Source organism: Tachypleus tridentatus, chromosome 8 (genome assembly GCF_004210375.1).
Source record: "Tachypleus tridentatus isolate NWPU-2018 chromosome 8, ASM421037v1, whole genome shotgun sequence".
NCBI classification, from domain to species: Eukaryota; Metazoa; Arthropoda; class Merostomata; order Xiphosura; family Limulidae; genus Tachypleus; species Tachypleus tridentatus.
The window spans coordinates 95,829,499-95,853,803 of record NC_134832.1 but is presented as its reverse complement, the minus strand read 5'-3'; the positions used below and the strand labels follow the sequence as shown (position 1 = coordinate 95,853,803).

Here is a 24,305-nt window from a genome sequence, read left to right as displayed (position 1 = left end):
TGGTGATGTAAAGGAAATAGAAGACACTTACAACAGTACATGGAAAAATATACTAAATATTTCCTGGAAGACCAAATGACCTTCATGGCATCATTCAACTCCCCTCATATATCACTCATTTGATCACATTGCTATTTCAAGTTTTCCCCTGAGGAATAAAAGTCCACCTTTCAAAAGTTCTTGGGTAATATGTTTTTCATTATTTTGTATCAACAGTTATTGAGCCTATGTGTTTTTCTGTGTGTTCTGTCTAATTGTCTTACAATGGCAAACCTGGTTTTATGTTAAAAAACATCAGTATACTGATAAAGTCAAGTTTGTACACAAGTGCACCTTGTGCACAAAATCTTTATCAACTGTGAATTGAGCCTTCTGTATGCCACCAGCTATTCTCTCTCAAAAAACTTGGTTAATTGCCAGTTAGTGAGCTAACTCTCATTTTGTATGTACCAAAACAAGGACAGTTGAACTCTTTACTTGAACAACTTTCTGTTTCCAAACTGGAGACTCTGAAGAATACAATAATATTGAAAAATTTATATCTTACCTAAGGGGGTAGAAAACATACTGTAATATGTTTGTGATTCATTATATTTTTAGATAATGTCATAACAGGACATCACACAAAGTAGGATTTATACTGTCTCCAAAAGCTGTAAAATTGCACAGGAGGAAATAGTTTTTACTTACATAGTAACTGAGTTATATTTTATCTTAATTGTTTTAGTATATTTGTAGGCTGAAACACTTGAATAAGCTGTAAAGTGAAATATGGAGATATAAATATTCTGTAAAAGTATGTCTAGTAAAAACACTTCAGTTTAAATTTGCCAAAACTAACAATAGGGATACCTAATTCTTTTTAAATATGGTTACATTTCTTTCTTATTATCATGGTTATTCAGTTGTTTTCCAAACTTAATTATTTACATTTTTCTGCAAGTTTCAGGCGTATCAAAGTGTATAAACAAAGTGAGAGAGAGTTTATATCAGTGTTCAAAAATCAGTATAATGTAGAGAAATACAAAACAAGAATAATGAATAAACAAAAACTGAAATATACACTCATTCTATAAAATTTATTAAAAAACACTCATTTTAAGTCATTCTGAAAAATGTAGTATTTTGCAAATGATCCAAAGAAACCCTAAACAAAATATGTTTCTAGTCATTTTGAGTGGTTGTTCTGATAATTATGTCAACAATCCTGGCCTAATGTAAATAGTATGTGGGTTAATTGGTCAAACTGGACAGGAAAGTATTATTTGGTAAAGCTGATGATCTTGTACTTACATTTTAAATTTACCATCTGATGTTGAGGCATCATAATAAGTGTTTACATTTCTAAACAGATAGTGAATAATTTAACTGGTCAGTTAAAGAAGGTTCATGGTAAATATGCTTTAGTAGTATCAGTTATTACTGAAAATTAATTTATTTCTATTAATTGAGTGCCATTTAACATTATGAAGTAAACATTTTCCTTAATATACTTTTGGAAAATTTCCTATATATCTATATTTTCACCCAACATGTCATAACTTTATCCCTAAAAATTATACCTTTTTCTTACTGGAAGGCATAATCTATGTTGTATTTATGTTAACTTTTTTACATACTTTTTGTTATCATGTAAAGGGCTATTTAACTTTTTGAAATAAGATTTCTTTTGAGAATTCAGATTTCTTTATTATATTACTGCAGTACCTTTCACTAAATTCATTGTCCTCTAATCTTTATTGTGGCTGAGATTCACTGATAAAACTTCTGGAATTTGTACAAGCATTAAATAGTTTTCTTCTCTTTTACTGTTTTGTTATTTTATTTGTTATAATTTTAATTATTTTAAAACCAATTGTTACTTCAGCAGTTTTCACCAAAATTGCTGTATGAAAAGGAACACACAATCTCTACTCTAAGCAGGAAGACATTTTAAGAATGATGTACTTAATCTGTTGGGTTTTGTTTTTTTTAATGGCTATAATGTGTTCAGTAACTTAATATGTATGAATTATGGTCACTCAAAGTTTTATTCTTTAAAATATTTATTTTTTGTGGGTTAAAAAACAAGAAACTTACTGAATTGCTCAGATAAAATTATCACATTCTTTCTTTTTACATTTCTGTATAATTCCTAATTTTAAATTTTTATGTTGATATTTCAAAAATTATTATAAAGTAAATGTGAATTTTTATCAGTGGGGTGTAAATCTTCAACTATTTAATAATAATAGCATTTTCAAAGTAGACAGCATCTTATGTCAACATATGGTCTAAATAGTCATTTAAGGCACCCTAAGGTTTGGGAATAATCATTTATAATATGTAACTACTGGCTAGACTCTAGAGGAAGGACTGAATTACATTTATACTGTTATTTTTGTTTTGATTGAAAAATAGCTATTGGAATGTTGAGTGCTTTTGTCTTTCAGCTTAATCTAACAGATAATTGTGTTAATGGTCTATCATTCAACATAAGTTGAAAGAAGTTGAATAACTGTTTATGATTCTATAAGTTTCAGTTTTTAACACATTTATGATAAAATGAACACACTTATATCTTTAAAAGTCTTGAAAATGAGTTGAATACGTTTTCTGAATGTCTTTATAGAACCTGTATTGTTTTTTTGTTTTTCAGAATGTAATATTAGAAACAAGCCTGTTGTGCCTCAACTAGCTCTGAAGACAGCTGTTACACAGTTTGTCCAGCTCTTAGGTTCTGCTTTTCCAGCACATTGTGTATCTGTTCTTCTTCAGTGGTGTTTGCATTGTGACTTGGATGAGAATGGCCATCAAGTATACTTTCTGTCTCATAAACTACTTATATGCAAATTCAGTATAACCTCTTCCTCCATCCTTGCAAGGAGAAGAGACACTTTATTTTTCAGTTATATAAATTATTTCAGTTGCATAACATTTTAAACAAATTTCTACATTTTTTTAGAATAATTCCTTTTAAAAGCATGTCAGTTGTTATTAGTGATTACCCTAATAATTATGCTTGTATTGAAATGTAAAGTTATTTAAAATTTAAAGTAAATCAAATTAATAATTTCAGAACCATTGAAACGATGTCATACGTTTCCTCTATGTTTAAAACTTAATATACTTTTTATTTTTAAAATATTATAAAAATAATGGTCTTAAAAATTCATATTAGACCAAAATCAACATGTACACTTATGTACTTAATAAAAACACTATGGAACACAAATTTTGTTCCTGGATAGTATATGTTATTTGTTAATTGCTTATGTTGTAAAAGTACAGAAAATGACCATTATTCCCTTCAAACTTTGCTTTTGTGACATGGATAATGAAATTTAGAAATTAACCTATTTTCTATATAAAAATGGGCAAATTTGCACATTTTCATTCACATAAAGTCTGGATAAAACAACATATGACTCAAGATTTACATGTATTTATACTAAAGTTATATAAAAATGTTTAGAAGTGAATATTTTTTGAGATTTGCAACTGTAATGTAAATCACTTTCACATATAAGTCCCCAAATATAGTCTCCCATCATGTTTTCATTATATGCTCCTTGGTAGTAGTGTTCAAAATCCAGTATATCTTGGTGGAAATGCTCTCCTTGCTCTCATGTTCTCCTTGAATTTATCATGAGTGTCAAGGATATAGACTTCCAGGAACATCCTGCAGCCCATTTTGCCATAGTTTTTCACCAGAGCCTCAACCAGTTCCACATAATTTTTGGCCTTGTGATTGCCCATGAAACCCCAAACCACTGTGGCAAAGATGCCACAAGCTATTTTTCCTTCCTACTGAGCATCTTGGGGATTTCTGTGCATTCCAGGATCTTCTTTATTTGTGGTCTAACGAAGACATCAGCTTTGAGCTTTGCCTCACACAGCTTAGGGAAGAAGTCTTGAACATACTTGAAGGCTGCAGACTCTTTATCAAGAGCTGTGACAGATTGTTTCATAAGACCCAGTTTTACGTGCAATGGTCGGAACACCTTCTGGAGGTCCACTAGTGGCTCAAACTTGACATTGTGCCTCCCCACGAAGAACTCGGTCCATTGTGGCCAGTGATTCCTGTTGTAGTGCACTGCAGTGTCCCTGCTATCTCAAAGGCATAGATAACAGGGAAACTTGGTAAAGCCTCCTTGGAGACCCTTTTAAAGTCTCTGATAACCTCCCAGCCATACTCATCATACTTCAAGGCTTCTAGAAAGATCTTGATGCTGTTTCATTCCTCTTTGAGGTGCACCAAATGAGCCAGTGGAAGAGATAAATACTTATTCCCATTATGGAGCATCAAAGATATGAGGCTTCTGGATGAGCTATCAATGAAGAGGCACTACTCGTTCGGGTTACAGGTAATTCCAGTTGCCTTGCACAGACTGGATACATTTTTTTGCTCTTGTCTTAATAAATTGGCCACATACATAGCAGAATGCATCTGGAGAATGCTTGCAGCTTCTTGATGCCATCTGTCATAAAATCAGATAGGTCTATGTGTTCACTTAGGCAGCTAGAACTAAACTGAAGTAGTGAATGGTGAACCCCTGTATATATATTACTATGGAAAGTTCTAGAAAATTCTCATAAGTTCTACAACATTCTAGAAAGTTCTTGAAAATTCTTGTAAGTTTGAGAAAATTATTTATCAGCTACTCAGCACTGAACCTACATGCAGTGTTCTTGAAAATGGGTAAATTTGAAAATTTCATTACCCAGGTCACAAAAGCAAAGTTTGAAGAGAAAATAGGTCTTTTTCCATTTACTTTTGGCATCAGTAATTAGGAATTAATACTTTCTGCCTAGGAACAAGAAAAAGTAAAAATATTGTTACATAGTGAAATCAACCCATTTCTCTTTTTCAAATGAAACATGTTAATCTCCACATATAAAGTTATGTGAACTAAGATAAGGTGATCTGCAGAAAAGAAAGATGAGGTAACTCAATCATTTGTAAAGCTCCTTGATGTGAACAGAACACTGATTCAAACTCAGAATTTAATTAAAGGGTTAATTATGTGATGCATTCATGTGGCTTTATTTTCCTGCAATTTATTGTCATTGGTACATCAATAGCTAACAGTCTATTAGAAGTTGATTGTGAACAGCTGTTTGGAAACTGTATACTGTTTAGTTTGTTATAGTACAAAGTTGGAAGCAAAGTATTTGTGTCTGCCTTAAATATGTGTTTGTTTTGTGGTATATATTCAGTACTGATGGAGTCAAATGTCATGTGTTCCAATACATTCTTGTGCATACAGGACGCAGAACTTTGGATTAACTAGAACCCTGCAGTTATAAGTTAATGGACTTACAGCACCAAAATCCAGGGTTTGATTCCTCACAACAAACAAAGTGCAGATAACTTGTTATATAGCTTTGGACTAAGAAAACAACTCTAAGTTGGTGAATTTCAAAGAAATGTTAATGCTGTTTATTTCCTGAACCAAATTAGAATAATTTATTACAACCTTGTAAGAATAGTTAATAAATGTTTTAAACAAATTTAGTTTAAATACCTTAAAATAAAAACTACTTAAATGTATATAAAGTTCCGGATATGTTGGTTCTCTAAACAATTATTTTCAAAATCATCCTGTAAATGAAAAACAAGATAATCCAGAAATTGTAAACTTATGTTTTTATTCATATTCAACAATTAATTTTATGTTTGGATGTTTATTATTTAGATGTTGCAAAAATATACTAATATGACTGTGATTGAAAATTAGCAAATATTACATCAACATAACATTTATTTAAAAAGTAGCTTAGATTCTATGAAACATTCCATTATCCCTGGTACTTCATAAAAATTTCAGAATAAATTAGCCATAGTTGGTGCAAACTTAACTAATACCATCTCAACAATCAAATCACAAGTTGTACAGTTAAATATAAAAATGTGATAAACTGAGCTGCAAAGGCTAACAATTAGAAAACACATTTAGAAAGACCATCAGAATATTTGAAAACTACATTCTGAGTGTAGATAACTAGTTCCTCTAGCTAGCTGGATATACATATAAATATATGCACACACACACACAGTTTAATTTAACTTGAAATAATACACATGCTGAATTATAAAAACTCAAACTACATCTTTAACGTGAACGATATAGTTAATGATTGTCACTGTTTGCTAATGTTTGAAACTGTTAGTCTTGCAGGATTGATCAAGTTGTGTATATTATGTACGCTATGCATTGTTTCAGAATGAAAAACCATCTGGTGTAATTTATGTGTATACATTCTTGATTTGCATTGTCCTTCATTAATTTAACAGTTTTGTTTTTATTACAAATGTCAGACATTTGATCAGTGTCAATAATTTTGTACAGTTATTTGATATATTATTGATTTTCTCTGCACAATCTTCTTCATTCAAAATTACAATCGTTTTTTGTCATGTTAAATCTACTTTTATTTTTTATCATTTTAACTACATTACATTTTTTTTTCAATAAATTTACTGTAAATGTACACTTCCATAATAAAATACTAATACAACTGCATAACTTCCTAATATATAAAGAGTAATAATATTGTACCTCAAAAGTTCTTTACGCTTGACCTGTCAAACTTACAATCATATTTAATCTGTTCCAAGTAAATACAGACAACTTCCATTTGTGGGAAAATCTTTATTATATTATTTTACAAACTAGAGAACACTGCTGATTGTAAAAAATGTCTCAACTTAAGTTGCTTTAAAAGTCGACTGTAAAAGAAATCTTTTACATTTAAACTAATTTGCACATGATTTTTTTCTTGAGTGATTAAGTTGTAAAAAGTTAAAGTTTAATAAGTAACAGTAATTGTTTCCAGTTTTATCAGTCAAACACGTAATATGTATGTTTTTGTTTGTGCACTTACTCTTTGCAACTCAGATTAATTATTTCACACTTTCCATTGACAGTTACCAAAAGTTTTATAAGGAATGTAAATTACATTTCATCTTTCATCTGTTTATCATGTTAAAGAATACACATTAAAATTCTAAGAATGGTCAGTAATTTGTTTACTTCCTTTATACTTTTAATTCCTGTTTTAGTTTTATTCTCATATACTGTCATTCCCTTATTATAATTATTTTAAGTTAATAAATTCTGGTTTTGTTCCTCTAGGGAGATGAACAACCATTTGAAAAAGGAGAGATGAATGTTTATCAGGAAGAAATAACATTATCGGATTTGTGTCACCCTGTGTTGAAGAGATTTTGCTCTGGTCATCAGCATCAACTCATCCCAAATATTCTGATCAGTGTTGAACATCTAAATCTACAGCATTACAACATTACAAAAGTCAAAGCTAAAAAACTTACTCTGAGTGAAATATGCAGCCTGTGTATTGAAGAAATGAAAGAACTTGTACCAAGTATTGTACATGATCTAACACAGTGTCCTCTGGCAAAGTCACAAACTAGAAAGAACTTAATACTTCTTTATCAAAAGGCCATTGTTGTAGAAACTTTATGGGGGATTAGCACAAAACATTCAGAGAATGTAGAGCACATCAATAATATTATATCACAGTTAGAACTGGTACAATATCCAGATGTATTTGTTAACAAAATACAGACAAACTTAAGAACTGTACTTCATTAACAAAGTCTTTTATTTTATGATTTTTTGTATTAAAAATACATATTCATTTCATAGGAACCTATCAAGATGGTTTTTATAGGTATTTTCATAAGCTCAAAATAGTATATGCCAATGTCAATGAGAAATGCAAAGATAATTTATAATATTAAAACATGTTTTTATCATAAGTCAATACAAATGTATATTACAGTGCTGGGATAAAATGTTAAATTGTATTATAGGTTTTCCAAACGTTTTTGAAAGTATCTTTATGTTTTTACTAAGACTTTTTTAACTATGAATTTTAACTATACATTTTTATGTATGTTGTAGCTAATGAAAAATAATATGCTTGAAAGTCACCTTTGTTTCCTTGTTTAACCAAGTGTTTCTGGGTAATTAGCCTCTGTTTTGGTCATTGTGTTTGAAGGATTGAGTCACACATAGTTCAGCTTATTTTCATTTTTTAGTTGATTCTAATATAAAACAGTTTCATTTATTAACATTTTATACAATTTACTCTGTATTTTACATCAAGTGAAGACACATGGCCCTAAATATCAGTACTTGGGTGATACTAATTATATTGACTTACAGATACTTTCTCTTGATTAGTAGTATTGTTTGTAGTGAATTTTCAGATTTATAGGACTTTTAACTACACTATAAAGCAACTACTACCATCTTTTTTTTTATAAAATTTAAATTTTAAATAATTATTCACATTTTTTCATATGAGGAAAACAATTAAAACTATGTACTTATAGTTTAGATAACCACTATTTCAGAGGTAAAAAAATAGAAGAGTTAAACAGTATTTTGATCCATATGCAAAGTGTAATTTCAGGTTTCAAATAATGGAGTATCTAACTTTTTTACTTTAAAAATCTTACATAAATACCATAAAAATGTTATGAGTGTTAATGTGTTATTAAACATTGTTCTATCATCCAACGAAGTAGACCAAAATAATAAACAGGTAAGTAATAACTATGCTTTGAATAAAAGTGAACATGCCTGCATTATTACAAATTATAGCATAATTTTAAAATATTATCTGATTTGCATATATTTTTACTGTAGTATTAATTCTGAAATCACATATATACACACACACATTATGTACCCAACATCTGTGGCTTTAGAGTTAATATAATGTATGCAAATTAGGTGATATGTCAAAATTTGTATACACACTGAAATTCAACCAACTGTTTAATTCATTGTCATTCTGCAACTAATTGTGTGGATTGATGATGTACATTGGTATCCAACATGACTTTATATTCATGCTAGATTTGTGAAATGGTTGATGTTTTATTTATCCACTCTTGCCTCTGCTATTTCATAATGAAGTAATATGAAAACATGTTTTATTCACTCCAACACTGACTTAAATTGTCTCACAACTACAAAATAACTTTGTTCATAATGAAGTAATATGAAAACATGTCTTGTTTTATTCACTCCAGCATTGGCTTAAATTGTCTCACAACTACAAAATAACTGTTCATAATGAAGTATATATTGGTCAGCTGAGGTCTTGAGCTCTTTTTGTAAAAACAGCAAAAATTGTGCATATTACAGAAACAATAAAGTACAAGATAACAATGGCAAAGTAATAAATAGAATTTTGTAAAAAGGCACAATAATAATATTACAAGAATTATTTTGTGGATGAGTGTTATAAAGATCAGTATGACACATGGCATATGTCTTATTTGAATGTGTTTCCACATAGGCATTGTTACACAGCCAGTTTTGAAAATGAGTTTTGACAATTTCACATAGCATATACACTGCTGGCAAAAATCTTAAGGCCAATGAACATAAAGAAAAAATATGCATTTTGCGTTGTTAGACTCAACCACTTATTTGAGAAGAGCTTTGAAAGATGAAAATAAGAAAAGCGAAAAATAAAAGTAAAAACCTTTTTAGCATTTAATAGGGAAAATGTGAACACTATGAAATTAGTATATATACTAGCTGGTCAAAAGTTTAAGACCATGCTGAAACAAAGCATTAATCAGTAAACACGTAATGAAATTTAGTCATTTGTGTTCAAGCATTAGTGTTGTAAACATCTCTCACTGACATCTCCTGCGTTACATTAGATAAAAACATGACAAAGGCTAAAAAGTTGACAGAGTTTGAACGTGGCAATACTTAATTATTGAAGAAGATGACAAAAGTCACGTTTAATTTAATCAAAAATTCAAAATATACTCGGAATATTCAGCTGATAAAAACGACTAATCATGCAGTTGTAGTAAATAAATATCCTGAACTCTTTTCTTGTTAGAATAAAAAAAGACTACATGAGCCTAATATTTCAAGGCATAATTACACAGAACCATGAGAAAAATCCTAAGCATTGAAAAACTAACACGTCTTATATTCTGTACATCCGACCAGGTTCTTCCCGAACCAGTGTTAATTTAAAAGGATGAAAATGTAGGAAGCAAATCATATTTATTATAGGCCAAAAATTTTGTAGGCGAAGGAAAATCTTGTTCAGCATTTCGTTGCTATCTAACACATGTTTCTACAGAACAGTTGGAAACAAATCAAAATATTTTGGACTGTGTTTTAAGTGAGAATGAGCTATCGTTACCTTATGATAGAATATAAAATAATCTAACAGCTGGAATGAACTACACACAGACAAAATAGGACAAAAATCGAATCTCACATCACAGCCAATCAATTCAACAGACTAAGTTGACTCACCGATTTACAACACCACGATAGGGTAATGACGGATTAAAAAAATGAAACCACTTGCATCACTCTTTTCCTATAGATGTGGCCCGGCATGGCCAAGCGTGTTAAGGCGTGCGACTCGTAACCTGAGGGTCGCGGGTTCGCATCCCCGTCACGCCAAACATGCTCGCCCTTTCAGCCGTGGGGGCGTTATAATGTGACGGTCAATCCCATTATTCGTTGGTGAAAAAGTTGTCGGTGGGTGGTGATGACTAGCTGCCTTACAATGCTAAATTAGGGACGGCTAGTACAGATAGCCCTCGAGTAGCTTTGTGCGAAAATTAAAAGCAAACAAACAAACCTAATGTAAACGATATTTTAAATCACGTTTTGTCTTTCCGTTATAGTTTCTTCCATGTCGAAAGTGAAATTTATAAATTAAGTTTTTCTGTTAAGACTATGTTGCTTTTTTATTACTTAAAATATGCTTTATCTTATTTATCGATTTAAATATACGATAAAATATTTGTTAATTTTCAACAAGTTAAATAAAATAATAATAGTACCTGTTACATAAAACACAAGAAACATTCCTTTTAATGCTTCAATAAGGAAGCACATTAGGTTAATATAACAATTAGTTGGTAAACAACAATCTGTAAATATTATGAAGTGATTTAGTTTTGGGAGAAGGCACAACACTTTTCGAAAGAGTATTATTCTGTCTTCTTCAGATATTGTCTTTAGCAAAGCAGTACATAGTTTATATATAAGTACAAATACAAGAGACACAATAATCTATAGTAAAAAAAAAATGTTTTCACCATTTGAAAAAGTTATATATAAATGTCAAGGTTGGTCAAGTCTATAGTTGGTGAATGAACGAAGCGCAATATGGTTGATGTTGTTACAAACATTATCACGGTTCAGATAAAGATTGTTTGGTTTGATGATCTCTGTAGTTTATAAACAGTATATTTTGTTTTTAGTTTCAGGATAGCGTGGGAGAAAAGTTTAGTTGCATGGTATTTTGTGACCAGGTTAAAATGGATGACATGTTTAAAACGATATCTGGAATTCATCTCAACTCATATGACCTTTACATTCTTTCTATGATTTAGTTACAAGATATGTAGTATTTGCCCATTATATTTCTTAATACATTCCCATGGGATTCTATGTATATATCTTGTTTTGTTCCTTTAGTAGTAGTTATTTAGGGTTAGGTAATAAAATGTTTATATTATTTCAAGCTTTAATGTCAGTGATCAAGTTATTAAAGAGGCTAATAATTTCACTACACATTTCTGGCATGAAACGATACGTCGGTAGAATGGATAGGATTATTATAATATATTGTGTGATTTTGGATGTTAATCAAAGCCCTATTATATAAGTTTGGCTAAACTTCTAGGTAGTACTACAGTTTCTTTGTGAGTACATGTTTTAATAAAATGTAATAATGAGGTTGTGAACCCAGGATTCTCCTCCTAAAACCAAAAAATAATCGTTCCGTTCATATCTTTCATGCAAGTATTTAAATATCTGTGTGCGTATAACATGAAATAATTCGTAAAGATATTAGTTAGACATTTCTTAGAAGTAAAATTATTAATGAAAACAGCTTTATAATATTTTCCCTTCAGGTTTAAAATCAGAAAAAAAACAACCATGATGTTACTGAAAACATAAAATCTTCCCTTTGTCAAGATGTCACACTTTTTCATAGGGCAATCAGTGTCATCCTGCGTGAGCTCCAAGAGAAATTAGTTACTCCAGAGGTTGTAACATAAGGGATGTTTAACATTGCAATTTGTAATGACATGATATTAGTAAAACGAAAAAAAATCACGAGAAAAATTACACAATCCGTAGGATAGAAAACAGCATAAGATGTGAACTTGAAAATAAGAAACAAAAATATTTTTAACCTTCATTTAGTTCTTATATGCTCTTGAAACAAAACACGTTAGAAAACTCTTCACCAAACATTTAGTTTATTAATACATTTCGTGAGTGCAAATCTAACTAAAGATGAAGGGATGATATGCTCAGTTCATTACTTTCAGTTTAATTCATTATAGGAAAAACAAAATTATTGAGACAAATATCATGAGATGATCTCTCAGAAAATAATGTAATCGTTAAATTAAAATTACAATAACAACAGTTTGAACTGATGATGATGCCATACCATGGCCACGTGGGTTAAGGCGTTCGATTCGTAATCTCAGGTTTGCGGGTTCGAATCCTCGTCGCATCAAACATGCTCGCCCTTTCAGCCGTGGGGGCGTAATAATGTGAGGGTCAATCACACTATTCGTTGGTAAAAGAGTTGTCGGTGGGTGGTGATGACTAGTTGTCTTCCTCTCTAGTCTTACACTGCTAAATTAGGGACGGCTAGCACAGATATCCCTTGTGTAGCTTTGCGAGAAATTAATAAAAAACAACTAAAGGACGAAACGATCCAGTTATTAAAGTCATAATTTACCTCGTGTAGAAGCTGCTGTTATTGTATTTTGAATTTAATTATTTACTCTAGCAGATTCCTTACTAGATATCAAATCAAAACTAGTTTAGATATTATTTAGTTTTATAGAAATCAGCATTTATATCTTATTTTAGGTGAATCTTGGTCAATCAGTAACACCATCTGTGATGAACAAGAAAAATCAATTCCACCGGAGATTTTCGCCCCCAGAAGGTATGTATTCTAAAGTAAATCCCGACTCTTAGCTTAAATGGCTACCAGGACGCTCTACTCACAATCTGCAGAACGCTGTTTTGAACTCCCATCACATCAAACACGTACACCCATAAAGAAAAACTAAAATATGACGATCAATTTCACTATTTGTTGATAAAAAAAAGAGTAAACAAACAGTTGACGTTGTTTGGTGTTGACCAGGTGTATTTATTTCAGTCTAGAATTGCTGAAAGGATTTTTAGTGTATATAGCCTACGTGTAATTTCGCGCAAAATTTCGAAAAAACCAAATCAAATTGACTAAGTATCGAATAAACATTTTAAAACTATAAAAATATGTTCATATAGTTTCTTAATCAAATAGGACAGAAGCGGTTTAATATAAATATGTAACAGTTCATGTATATTATATATTGTTGTTCTTAGTTGTTTTTATCTCACCATAGTGAACTTATGTTTTGATAAGAATGTGTACTATTGATGATTATAATCTGTTATCAAACAGAAAAACTCTCAACATAAAATGCAATGAAAAGTATGTAATCCAATGATATAATTAGGTTTCATAGTTACTTATATAATCTACGTATTTCTTCAACTACTTTGTACCTTTGCTGCTAGGCTAAAACTAGTTAAACGCTACCTGTCATATAATCTTTGTCGTCAACACCTTGTAGAGTCGTTTTCACTTATAATTTCTTTCAGGCCCTTTATTGTTGTAATTTTGATTCAAGCAGACAAATTTGGTGACATATGTTTTATGTGACTCTGAACTAACCATAATTCGTTATCTATTCCACCATATAAATATTCAAGTAAGTTTAATAATCATTTGACGAACCTCAACCACTGTTTTTCTCTATACACCATTCCAACCATTTTTCATTCTAAGTAACTTTAGCGTGGATATTGTAGTAACTTCTGAATGAAAGTAGAGAAAATATGTAAACGGGAACATAAACCATCAAAGGAGGAGAAAATAAGAGGAACAAGAGAAGATCCTCTCGACCAGACAAAGTCCTGGTGTCACGAATCGTAAGTTCTAGGTTTTTATGATTTAAATAGGATACCGTATTTTCATACTACATATACTCAACATAATGTATCGCTTTATAAAAAGCAAGTTTTATACATAAATTCTCATCGTGTAAAAGTGGACAAGACATGGTCTGACTGGAGTTATCGCTTCTTACGACCCTCTCAGAATCACACATTTCTTATTACACATATCTATATAATCATTTTTCACACTGTAGAGTTTAGCCGAAGGATAAGCACTAAAACTTTTGCGATAAGTGGCTTTGTGAAGAACATTGTGAGCCTTTTGTATATTTTTTCTCATACTAGTGAATGTTATACTGACTATTTAACTGTATTTTACCTGGTGAAATTACAGTAATTTACAAAAGTCAAGTTAGTACTGAAAAGGATTCCTAATATAATCCACAGTATTGCTCTCATTATCCTAATGAACAACTAATGAGACTAAATGTCTACAGGGTGAATAGCTTGAACATTCAATGGATATTTAACACGCGTTTTCTTTATGTTTTTGTATCACAATCTCGTACATTTCAACATGAATATTCTCTGGTTAAAAATTGAGTATTCCTAATTTTCCAACTCTCCTGGAAAGTCTCAACTGATGGGTATTCCATGTTCACAAGGGCTAAATAGCAATTCAGAATCACTTAACATTCCTAATTATAAACAACTGATCAACCACTCGGCAGCACTCATTACCATAAGAAACTTTAGCCATCTTTAAGAGCCGAATAATGGGACTGACTGTCATTACTATAACGCGAGCACAACCGAAATGACTGACTGTATTTAGTTGCATTGTGGCTCAAATTTTAGACACCGAAAAACGCAATCCTGCACTCTGAATATCGGCCACTGCAGGCCCGTCCAAGTAGAATATAATATGTATAAATTAATGTTAATTATTAATCTCTGTGAGGATCTGTTTGAAGAAAGAGTGATTTTTAGATGTGAAAAATGCAACAGTTTTTAACATGACTTTGGGGTAATCGACGATTTCTAATTTAAAATACATTTTATAGTAAACTTTAAATTGTATTGAGTTTGTATATCATACAGCTTCGTTGGATTTCTTTTAACAACCATGTCGTGGTTTTTTGTTTCTTACTATCATATGCGTGGCATGACATTAATTCGATGTCTTACCTTTTTAATCCATGTTTGTATAAAAGGAAAACAACAATCTGTGCTTTAACAACATTTTTTCTCTCCAAACCATACTCTAGTCGCAACAATACTGAACAGGGCGAAGTGGATAGGTTACCCCTTGCGGATTACAAGTGTGGTCGTGTAATCGGAATTCAATCAGATGAAAAACGTACAGTGAAGGTAGTAAAACCTAAGAACAAACCCCACGAATTATTCATTACTAAGGGGAAGGTGGAGAACAGTAAAGGTAAGCAGCCACTTGTTTGTATCAGAACAGCGTTTCTTTTATTATTATTATTACAGTGAAAGATGGCATGGAGAGATCACCTGTTTTAACCGTTTGCACCACTTTATAGTAGTATGTTGTCTGTCTATAACTTAGTAACTAGACACTGAAATGCTGTCACTTAAGGGACGCTTAACATTGCAATTTGTACTGTAAATTTGTAAATCGTGCACATGCCATGAATCACGAGATTAATTATACAATCTGTAGGATATAACACAGCATGTCGTATGAAGTTGAAAAGCAAGAAATAAAAATATTTGTTACTATTCATTTTGTTTTTATCTGCTCTTGATATAAAACACGTCAAAGTTCCCTTCACCAAACATCTAGATTATTAATGTAGTTCGTGAGTGCAAATTTGAACAAAGATGAAAGGACAATGTGTTCAATATATTATTTTCAGGTAAATTAATTACAGGGGAACAAAGTTATCAATGGCATAATCCGACACAAAATAAGGTAACGGTTAATTTAAAATTACAATAAGAACAATTTTGAACTTATGATGATGACGTCATATTAAAGGTCGATATGATGTAGTTATTAAAGTTAGAATTTACCTACTGTAGAAGTTGTTGTTATTGTATTTTGAATTTAATTATTTAGTCTAACAGGTTTTGCATCGTAACTGAAACAATTTTATATTCAAGTTTTTAAATTTCACTTCAATAGTTTTGGGCCTGACATGGCCCGGTGGTTAATGCACTGGACTCGTAATCTGAGGGTCGCGAGTTCGATACCCCGTCACACCAAACATGCTCGCCCTTTCAGCTATGGGGGCGTTATAACTTACGGTCAATCCCACTATTCGTTGTTAAAAGAGCAGCTCAAGAGTTAGCTGTGGGTGGTGATAACTAGCTGCCTTACCTCTTGTCTTACACTGCTAAATTAGGAACGTCTAGCATAGATATCCCTCGTATAGCTTTGCGCAAATTTCAAAAACAAACAAACTTTATTAGTTTTACACTTTGCGCTGAAAAAGGTTTGAAAAATAAAGTTTATAAAACAGTTAGGGTGAGCATAGTGCAGACAGACCTTTGTTAAGATTAAACGCACACACACACAGATTTACACAGAAGTGTAATGACAGGTTGATTAATTTATGTTTTAACATATTCTTCACTCAAACCCACCTGTGGAATAACTAAGCATAGAAGTTCTAGGTTTTAAACTGATAAACAAGATGGAAGTTAAATACTGAATAAGACCATTGTCCTTTTCAGTCTACTACAGTCCCACACCCTACTCACGTAACAGTGAGTAGGAAGAATATAAAAATTATTCAATATGACTTAATATGTTGTCTCCCCACCTGTAGTTAACAGCCAATAAGAAGTTTATAATTTGAAGGATAAGTCAGGTAATAAATATGCGAATTGAGCACAGTCAATAAGGACCCATTTGTTCAGGATACGTTGTATTACCAACAATTACATAAGAAACCCTAGAAAAAAATTATGTAATCACGCCTACATAGTTGTAAGTCGCTGTTCCGCGCGTCTTTCATTGATTTCTTGTTACTTTAAAAATTGTTTATGTTGTGAAAAGAGAAGAAGAAAAAAACAAGCCACAATGCGTTGTTATGTTTTGTGCCAAAAATAGTTAAACAATATTCAATATAACTGTTATACTTAATTTGTTAGAAACATTGAACTGCCAGTTTGGGAAATACTTACCTATAGAAAATAATAAATAGTAATAAGAAAAAAAGTAGTTTTACCAATCGCAACTGTCGGATCATCAACGAGAAGAAGATAATTTAATGGAAGAAGGATTTTAATTGGTTAGCGTGATCTAAATCTTCAAGCATTTTGTTTCCTTATATGGACAATATTTTTTCAAGATATTTTGTATTCGTGTCTAACCTCACTAACATCGTTGAACAAAGCAAGTTAGCTATTCACAGATCAATTTTAGTTTAGTGACAGACGCACTAACATGTAGTAATCACTACAAAGTGTATATTGTATAGATATTGTTTTAATAGATTCAGAAGTGTTCGTGACCAGGATGAGAGATTATGAAACATTGATTTCGTTCAGAGGGACACTTAATCCTGGTGACGAAGTTTTAGAAATAAATAACGTTAGTGTCAGCGAGGAAAACATCGGCGAAATCAAGAACATAACGGTAAAAACAAAGAATATACGCTTCACAACCCTGTGTATTTCGGATTGTAAATAGTATTTATCTGTGTATTTATATATGTTACGTTTCATGTTTAGTATTGCAAAATAATAAATTAAGAAAAGTTTAAATTGTATTCGTTATTGTATTAAATATTACGTTTCATGTTTAGTATTGTAAAATAATAAATTAAGAAAAGTTAAAATTCTATTCCTTATTGTATTAAATTTATTGCAAAATATTTTGTCTTGGACTTTATTAGTAAAAAGATGAAATAACACCAACAGTATTCAAGACAGACTTGCTGCAGAGGAATCAATCCAGAAAGAGATATAATTTATGAACAAAGCTTCACTGAATATAACAGTTTTTCAGCCCTGACGTACAGTTTGATTAAAAAACGTAACTGTCTGTAAATATGTAAAAACTGCTGGAGAAAGACTGCTATGACTTGTGACAAAACGTCATAGTTCCACAAAGTCGGGCTAGTACATATTTTATCAACATGAATATAATTAATACAATCAGTTTAAATTAGTAATTTATCAGTTAATTAACTTTCCTTACCACTCAATTAAATCATCCTGAAAAAGGATGATACTGTAGAATAATTAAAACGTACTCTTAAATATTAAATTAACTCAATAATGATTTTCGGTAACATGATTACAATGAAATAATCAGGACATATTTCTTTTTGACAATTTATTAATTTTTTCACAACACAAATTTTGCAATATGACATGCACACAATGACATGTCTATTAACATAACATTTTCGGAAACCATTAGTCAATCTCGGTTGTGTCATCGTCTAAACTAAATTAGAATAATTTAAAAAGAATTACAGCCAGTCGTTATCATTCACGTTATCAAACGTTTTGTCTAAACTTTCATTTACTGCTTCTACAACGTCTGAAGATAACCCATTCTAAAGGCCAACCAACCTCGTAAATAATTGAAACTGACTTAGCTGAAGATAAGTCCTACCCTTCCATGAGTTATACTTGTGTCCCCTAGTTCTACTATTTTCATTGGCAAACAATGAAATAATTATTTGCATCAGCACAATAACAACCCTACTTTTAACCTTAAACACCTTCATCAGACCAATACAACTCTTCTTTTATGAAGAGAAAACAAGTTGATTGATTTCAGCATCTCCACGTATGAAAAAAAAAAGAATTTATTTACTTTTAATGTACTTTAAAATTCTTACTGTTAATTTTTATATTTGCACTCAATATTTTTTCATATATCCTTTCTGATATCATAATTTCTTCTTTTTTAACCACTTTTTGATGTTATGATTCTCCTGTCATTCCAATCAATTTAAATTTCTTAAATTTATGATAGATTTAATACATCTTATCTAATGGCTTTTTTTCTTCAAATTATTTTATGAACTAACGACACTTCTACTAGCCCTCTTTATTAAAATTTCTGCTTCGACAGTTACATCCTCCATTTGAACCCCTAGGTGGTATAATCTTATTTTTTCTTCCTATTCACCACACTGGTAATAACCTATTGCTAATAACCTCCTTATCATCCACATTTTTCTCTGATCCTTTGGTTTTTCTTCCATCCAATAGTTCCTCGTGCAAATTCAACAGAATAGGCTCATTGTAACTAACAACATTACTTCTTACTCTAATAATGTTATTTTTGTCTTCCTGAAAGTCACTGTTAGCTGAATTATCCCTTGCATGTAAAAGCTAAGCTCCTCCTGTAGTCCTGCTGACATTTCTCACAGTCTGTGCTTCTCTTTAACTATTGCCTTAACCTAATTCAAATAGCCTCTAACTTCTCCTCCAACCTAGAAACTCAACATAAAAATTGAAAATCTTCATCACTAGCTTCCTTAAAAATGTATGCCAGTCTCAAGTTCCCAAATAAAACTCACACATTACACCTAACAACTGTGAACACTTAACTCCTATCTTGGATTTAACCATGGTACTTATAATTATGGTCTGACAATTGGTACTCAGTACAAAATACTAGTAGTCTATTGTTAACATTGTTACTGCTAAGACTTATGTTTAAGAACTAGCTATTAATGACGTATTTATAAAAAAACAAACAATCTACAACAAAATCATGAACAAATATTTCATTATTACATCTGTGGGAAACAAATTTAGATAAGGTTTTTTTTTTGTTTCGACGCGTCGATCGACCACGATAATAAACATAATGTATACAATATTGTCCACACTCTGAACACTACAACCCTTGCAGTACGTCTTGGTTGTGAGTCCACCTTCAACAGTTCTTCTTGACAAATTTCCTTATTTTGAGATTATGTGGATTTTTTCCTAATGAGTTAAAATATTACTCTTTTTCATTTCGTCCAAACTAAACGCAAACCAAGTGACTACTGTCTGGTCCCAAAAGAAATTAATTAAATCTGTATAATTAGACTTCATTTTCTTAAACACTTTCTTCCACGTTGTTATGGCCTTGTATCCTGAAGCTTCCAATAGTTTGGTTTTCAAATGCACGATTTCTGATAAGCCACTTGGATCCATTTAGAATTACATTTTTCATATCAGTGTCATAACATCTAATACAACCTCGGTAGAAGCACTCGCAAAACTCGTATATCATGTTCTATTCCATGCGGAAACATTCTACTCTATAATTCAGGATTTGTTTCTCACCACCGTTAAGGGCAAGTCATTTAATTTTTGTGCATAATCTAATCGTTGAATATTTACATGGCAGTACTTGTTGGTGGTAAAGTATTCATGATTAGGTATGAGAGCTATCGATCATTGTGATATAAACATCCATCTGAATATAACCATACATTAAGTAACAATGGTAGTGTACATGAACAAATCTACATCATAGGTTATGAGTAATTCTTCCCTGGATTGAAGACAGCACCATCGAAATATATCTACATTTGATGGACAATGTCTAAAGACAAAAATAAAGAACGATAAATGAGAATTTCAAGATAATTTTCAAGGGAACAACAAAAATTAATAAGAATCAACATGACAGTTTTTGTTTTTTGCTCCCTATTTGTACATCTATTTTTGAAAGTCAAAGATGTACTCTTCCTCTCACTGCTGAAAGTGACAATTCAGGAACTTTTATCTTATGGAAGCTAACATAGTGTCAAAGAGTAAAAACTGACATCCATTATTCTGAATATTCCTGATTTGAGTTTATATTGAAAAGATAAGGGAAATATCCTTTTTAAGTTATTCTAATCCAAATGTTTTTGAAACAATGATAAAGATACAGGTCTAAAATCGTAATTGTCAATTATTCTAATTCTGAGACTTTTAACAACTATAAACATTTCCACCATTAATAATCACATCAGGTTCCATTCCTCGACGAATAAGATAATTCAAGATAAAATTTCCGACTAAATCTTTCACATTATGTGCTATAAATTTATAATTCGAATGTTTTTTCTAAAATAATAACTGATAAAATTCATCAAATGAATTATTACAGTAGTTTACCTCATGAATTTTGGTTTCCTGACCTGTCTCGAAATAATAAAAATAAGTATTCACTTGAAGAATATTTGAAATGGTTAATTAAGCCATACGATTTATAACCTACACAAGATTTTTACATGTTGATGAAGTTCAGGGTTACACTTTTTTTTTTTTCTGACAGTAATGGGTCCGGCATGGCCAGGTGGTCAGGGCGCTCGACTCATAATCAGAGAGTCGCGGGTTCCAATCCCCGTCACACCAAACATACTCGCCCTTTCAACCGTGGTGGTGTTACAATGTGGCAGTCAATCACACTATTCGTGGGTGAAAGAGGAACTCAAGAGTTAGCGGTAGGTGGAACGACAAAGTATATTTATACTGGTAAAAATTATCACACAAATATATCATTTGCTATCTGTTTGTTTGTTGTAACTGCCTTACTTGTGGTACGGAAACTCGGATTTTATCGTTGTGAGTCCGCAGACATACTGTTGTGCCACTAGAGGAGGTTTGTTTGGTTTGATTTGTTTTGAATTTCGCGCAAAGAAACATGAAGGTTATCTGCGCTAGCCGTCCCTAATTTATTAGTATAAGACTAGAGGAAAGGCAGCTAGTCATCACTTGGAAAGGCAAGTGGCTGCTTGAAATCTGATGCGATAGGTAGAGTAATTTTGAGTAGGGTACATTCTAAATGTTCTTCAGTAGTATAGTACATTACTCTGTTTTTTTTATAATTGTTGGTGTGTATAAGAATGTGCAAATTATGAAGATTTTTTTTAAGTTGGTAAAAATAAAGACAAAAAATAATCTTTTAGATTTCAACTGAATAACACCAAAACCGAGATTTCAAGGCCAAGAAGGAGACCAGAGCCAAGACCAAATCCTCAAAAGTTGGTCTCAAGCCCTAATCCGGGTTTCAAGGCTCCATCTCTGTAAAGAACCACATAAAAAAGCCAAGGAAACAATTCAACCTGATGAACCAGTGAGGTTTGAAAAGATAGTAAAAATATACTTCAAAACTAAAGTTAGAAAACAGGTATAAACAAAACGGACTCGACTTGATGGGGTACTTATAATGATAGGGCTCACGTGTGTTAAAGAAGCAACGATGCATACAGTTGTCTAATTCTTAAAAACTTTTCTTTGAATACGAAGGAAAGTGTTTCTTGTACCATTAGGAAGACGTTAGCAGCATACAAAAATATTGGAAGTACAGACGCATTATATTATAATGCGTAAAATCAGGTATTTTGGAGAAATCTGGAAATTTATTACACGAAGTTCAAAGGAAAACGGCAAACGAGAAGTTAAAATGGTATGCAACAAGGATTTATAACTTGCTAGTTAAATGAACGGATTGTAGATTTGATGTTGCACAAGCAACCTTTAATAAAATAACACAGGAAAAATTGGTGTAATATCAGTTAAAAGATAGGAAGTCAATAAACACACTTGGGACAGTGACATTACCATATGAATATGTAGTGAAAAAGAAACATAGTACGTTGAAAGTAGGTGAAAATCAACTGGTATAACTACTTACTAAAAACAAATAAAAGTGGATTAGAACTCCTCGAGAATGTCAACAATTGTTTTGCAGACTAATTTTGTAAATTAAAAGACAAATTACAAACATCCGGTAAAATATTTTATTTGTGACTGAGTTGGGCATATAGCTAAATTGTATAGGCAGAATAAGAAAACTATATGTAAGATAGAAAATCTCAAATGACATTTAGAAAACGTGATGATAAATGGGCAAGACTTTAATGCCTTAATTCCACTGGTAGTTATGATGCTCTGGTGAGAGAAAAAGTTAGTAAAAGGCGATAATTAGATTCAATTGAGTTTAGCATCACTGTAGGAGAGGCTCGATGTACTACATCACGAACTAACGTCGTACTGAAATGTCGAACTTTTGGAAGTGAAATAGTTGTAACGATAGAAGATAACATTCTACGTCCTGTTTTGCTTGATTATGAGGTAGAGGTGAAAGAGTAAGGTGACAAACGTGTCAGGCAAACGTGCTCAAGTCATGACACACTAGAGTCGCACCGGAAACTTTCGAGATGACATGTTTAAGGGTTAGTACTATCAAAAGCGAATATAAAACTATTTTAGATCTTAATGAGAAGACAAGTCACTTTAAAGGTTTTGAAGAAGTAAACCCTAAGCCACACTAGAAAATGTAAGAGATGGATACATCTGATGATAGGTCAGGGTAGATCTGTTTAATTAAGCGTATGAAAAGTAACATTTAATGTTGTGATGAAGAAATCCCAAAGGAGCCATTTTCAGAGGATATATTAATGATGAGACAGAGAAATGATAATAAGAATAATAAATTAGGGAATATTCAAGTCATTATGCATTAGCTGTAGTATTAGAACCCAAGAAAGATTGGATAATGTAATTTATTGAACTCAAAAGGTTGAATGAGGCTACTATCGATTACGATGACGATTGTAATGTCTAATATTAGCACATACTTATGACCACAAAAGTTAGCATGAGGGACTGTTGAAAATGTAGTGTCAATGATAGTAAAGAATTTATAATATTTTATATTTAAAATACGATTAACTTTTGGAAGATGTTTGTAAATGGGTAGAAATCAATGGATCACTTTTAAAATGATAAGAAACTACTTATGGTTTGAACTATACATTTGCTGTGTGCTAATCTATTTTCAGTCTTAAATCCGTCAGCAAAGTTTACAATATGTATTATATCCAGATGCTGTTTCAGTCTTAATACTGGTTTGTTGGACTTCATCCTTACTGTCATCACGAAAAAAAAAAGTTCTTCAATTGGCTTTTCAGGTTTCGGAGATAGTTTGAATATAAACACCTTTTCACTCTGTACGCAAAGGATTAATAATTGTTACGCATTATATAATTTTCATCACACTTTCAACAGAAGGTCAGTAGTATTAAATTATGTTTAGTTCAGTGTGAAGACTGTAATGGTAAGAATCTCTTTGATTCACAAAATATGATGAATGACAGCAGTTGTATTCATTTTAAGCTGCTCAACTGTTACTACGGTATCAGAACAACCTTACACATGCATAATAATGTTCCACACTTCCACATACCTTAATAAATTGTGTGTTCCTTGATTGGACCCTCTAGTCTTCTTGAAGTAAATCCTATATATATATATATATATTATAGAACACTCAGGAAGTGTATACATGTAGATAAAGTTTGAGCAGTTTGATTGACCTATTCCATCTTTAAA

At 31.5% G+C, this 24,305-nt stretch overlaps 2 protein-coding genes across 5 annotated transcripts in view; both read left to right on the top strand.

Annotated features, from left to right (window-relative positions):
• Positions 1-11,534, top strand: part of LOC143222992 (tRNA (32-2'-O)-methyltransferase regulator THADA-like) — a 200,513-nt gene extending 188,979 nt beyond the window's left edge. For all 4 annotated transcript variants that reach the window (XM_076450318.1, XM_076450319.1, XM_076450317.1 and 1 more), the window contains 2 exons: positions 2,639-2,796; positions 7,119-11,534. In XM_076450318.1, the coding sequence (XP_076306433.1) occupies positions 2,639-2,796; positions 7,119-7,598 (638 nt within the window). In that variant the 3' untranslated portion in view covers positions 7,599-11,534. The remainder of the gene's footprint in view (positions 1-2,638; positions 2,797-7,118) is intronic.
• A 2,136-nt stretch (positions 11,535-13,670) lies between these two features.
• Positions 13,671-17,788, top strand: LOC143224225 (uncharacterized). Its single transcript, XM_076452647.1, has 3 exons — positions 13,671-14,021; positions 15,257-15,426; positions 17,456-17,788. The coding sequence occupies exons 1-3, from the start codon at positions 13,912-13,914 to the stop codon at positions 17,650-17,652; spliced, it is 477 nt and encodes a 158-aa protein (XP_076308762.1). The 5' UTR covers positions 13,671-13,911; the 3' UTR covers positions 17,653-17,788.
• The last annotated feature ends 6,517 nt before the right edge of the window (positions 17,789-24,305 follow it).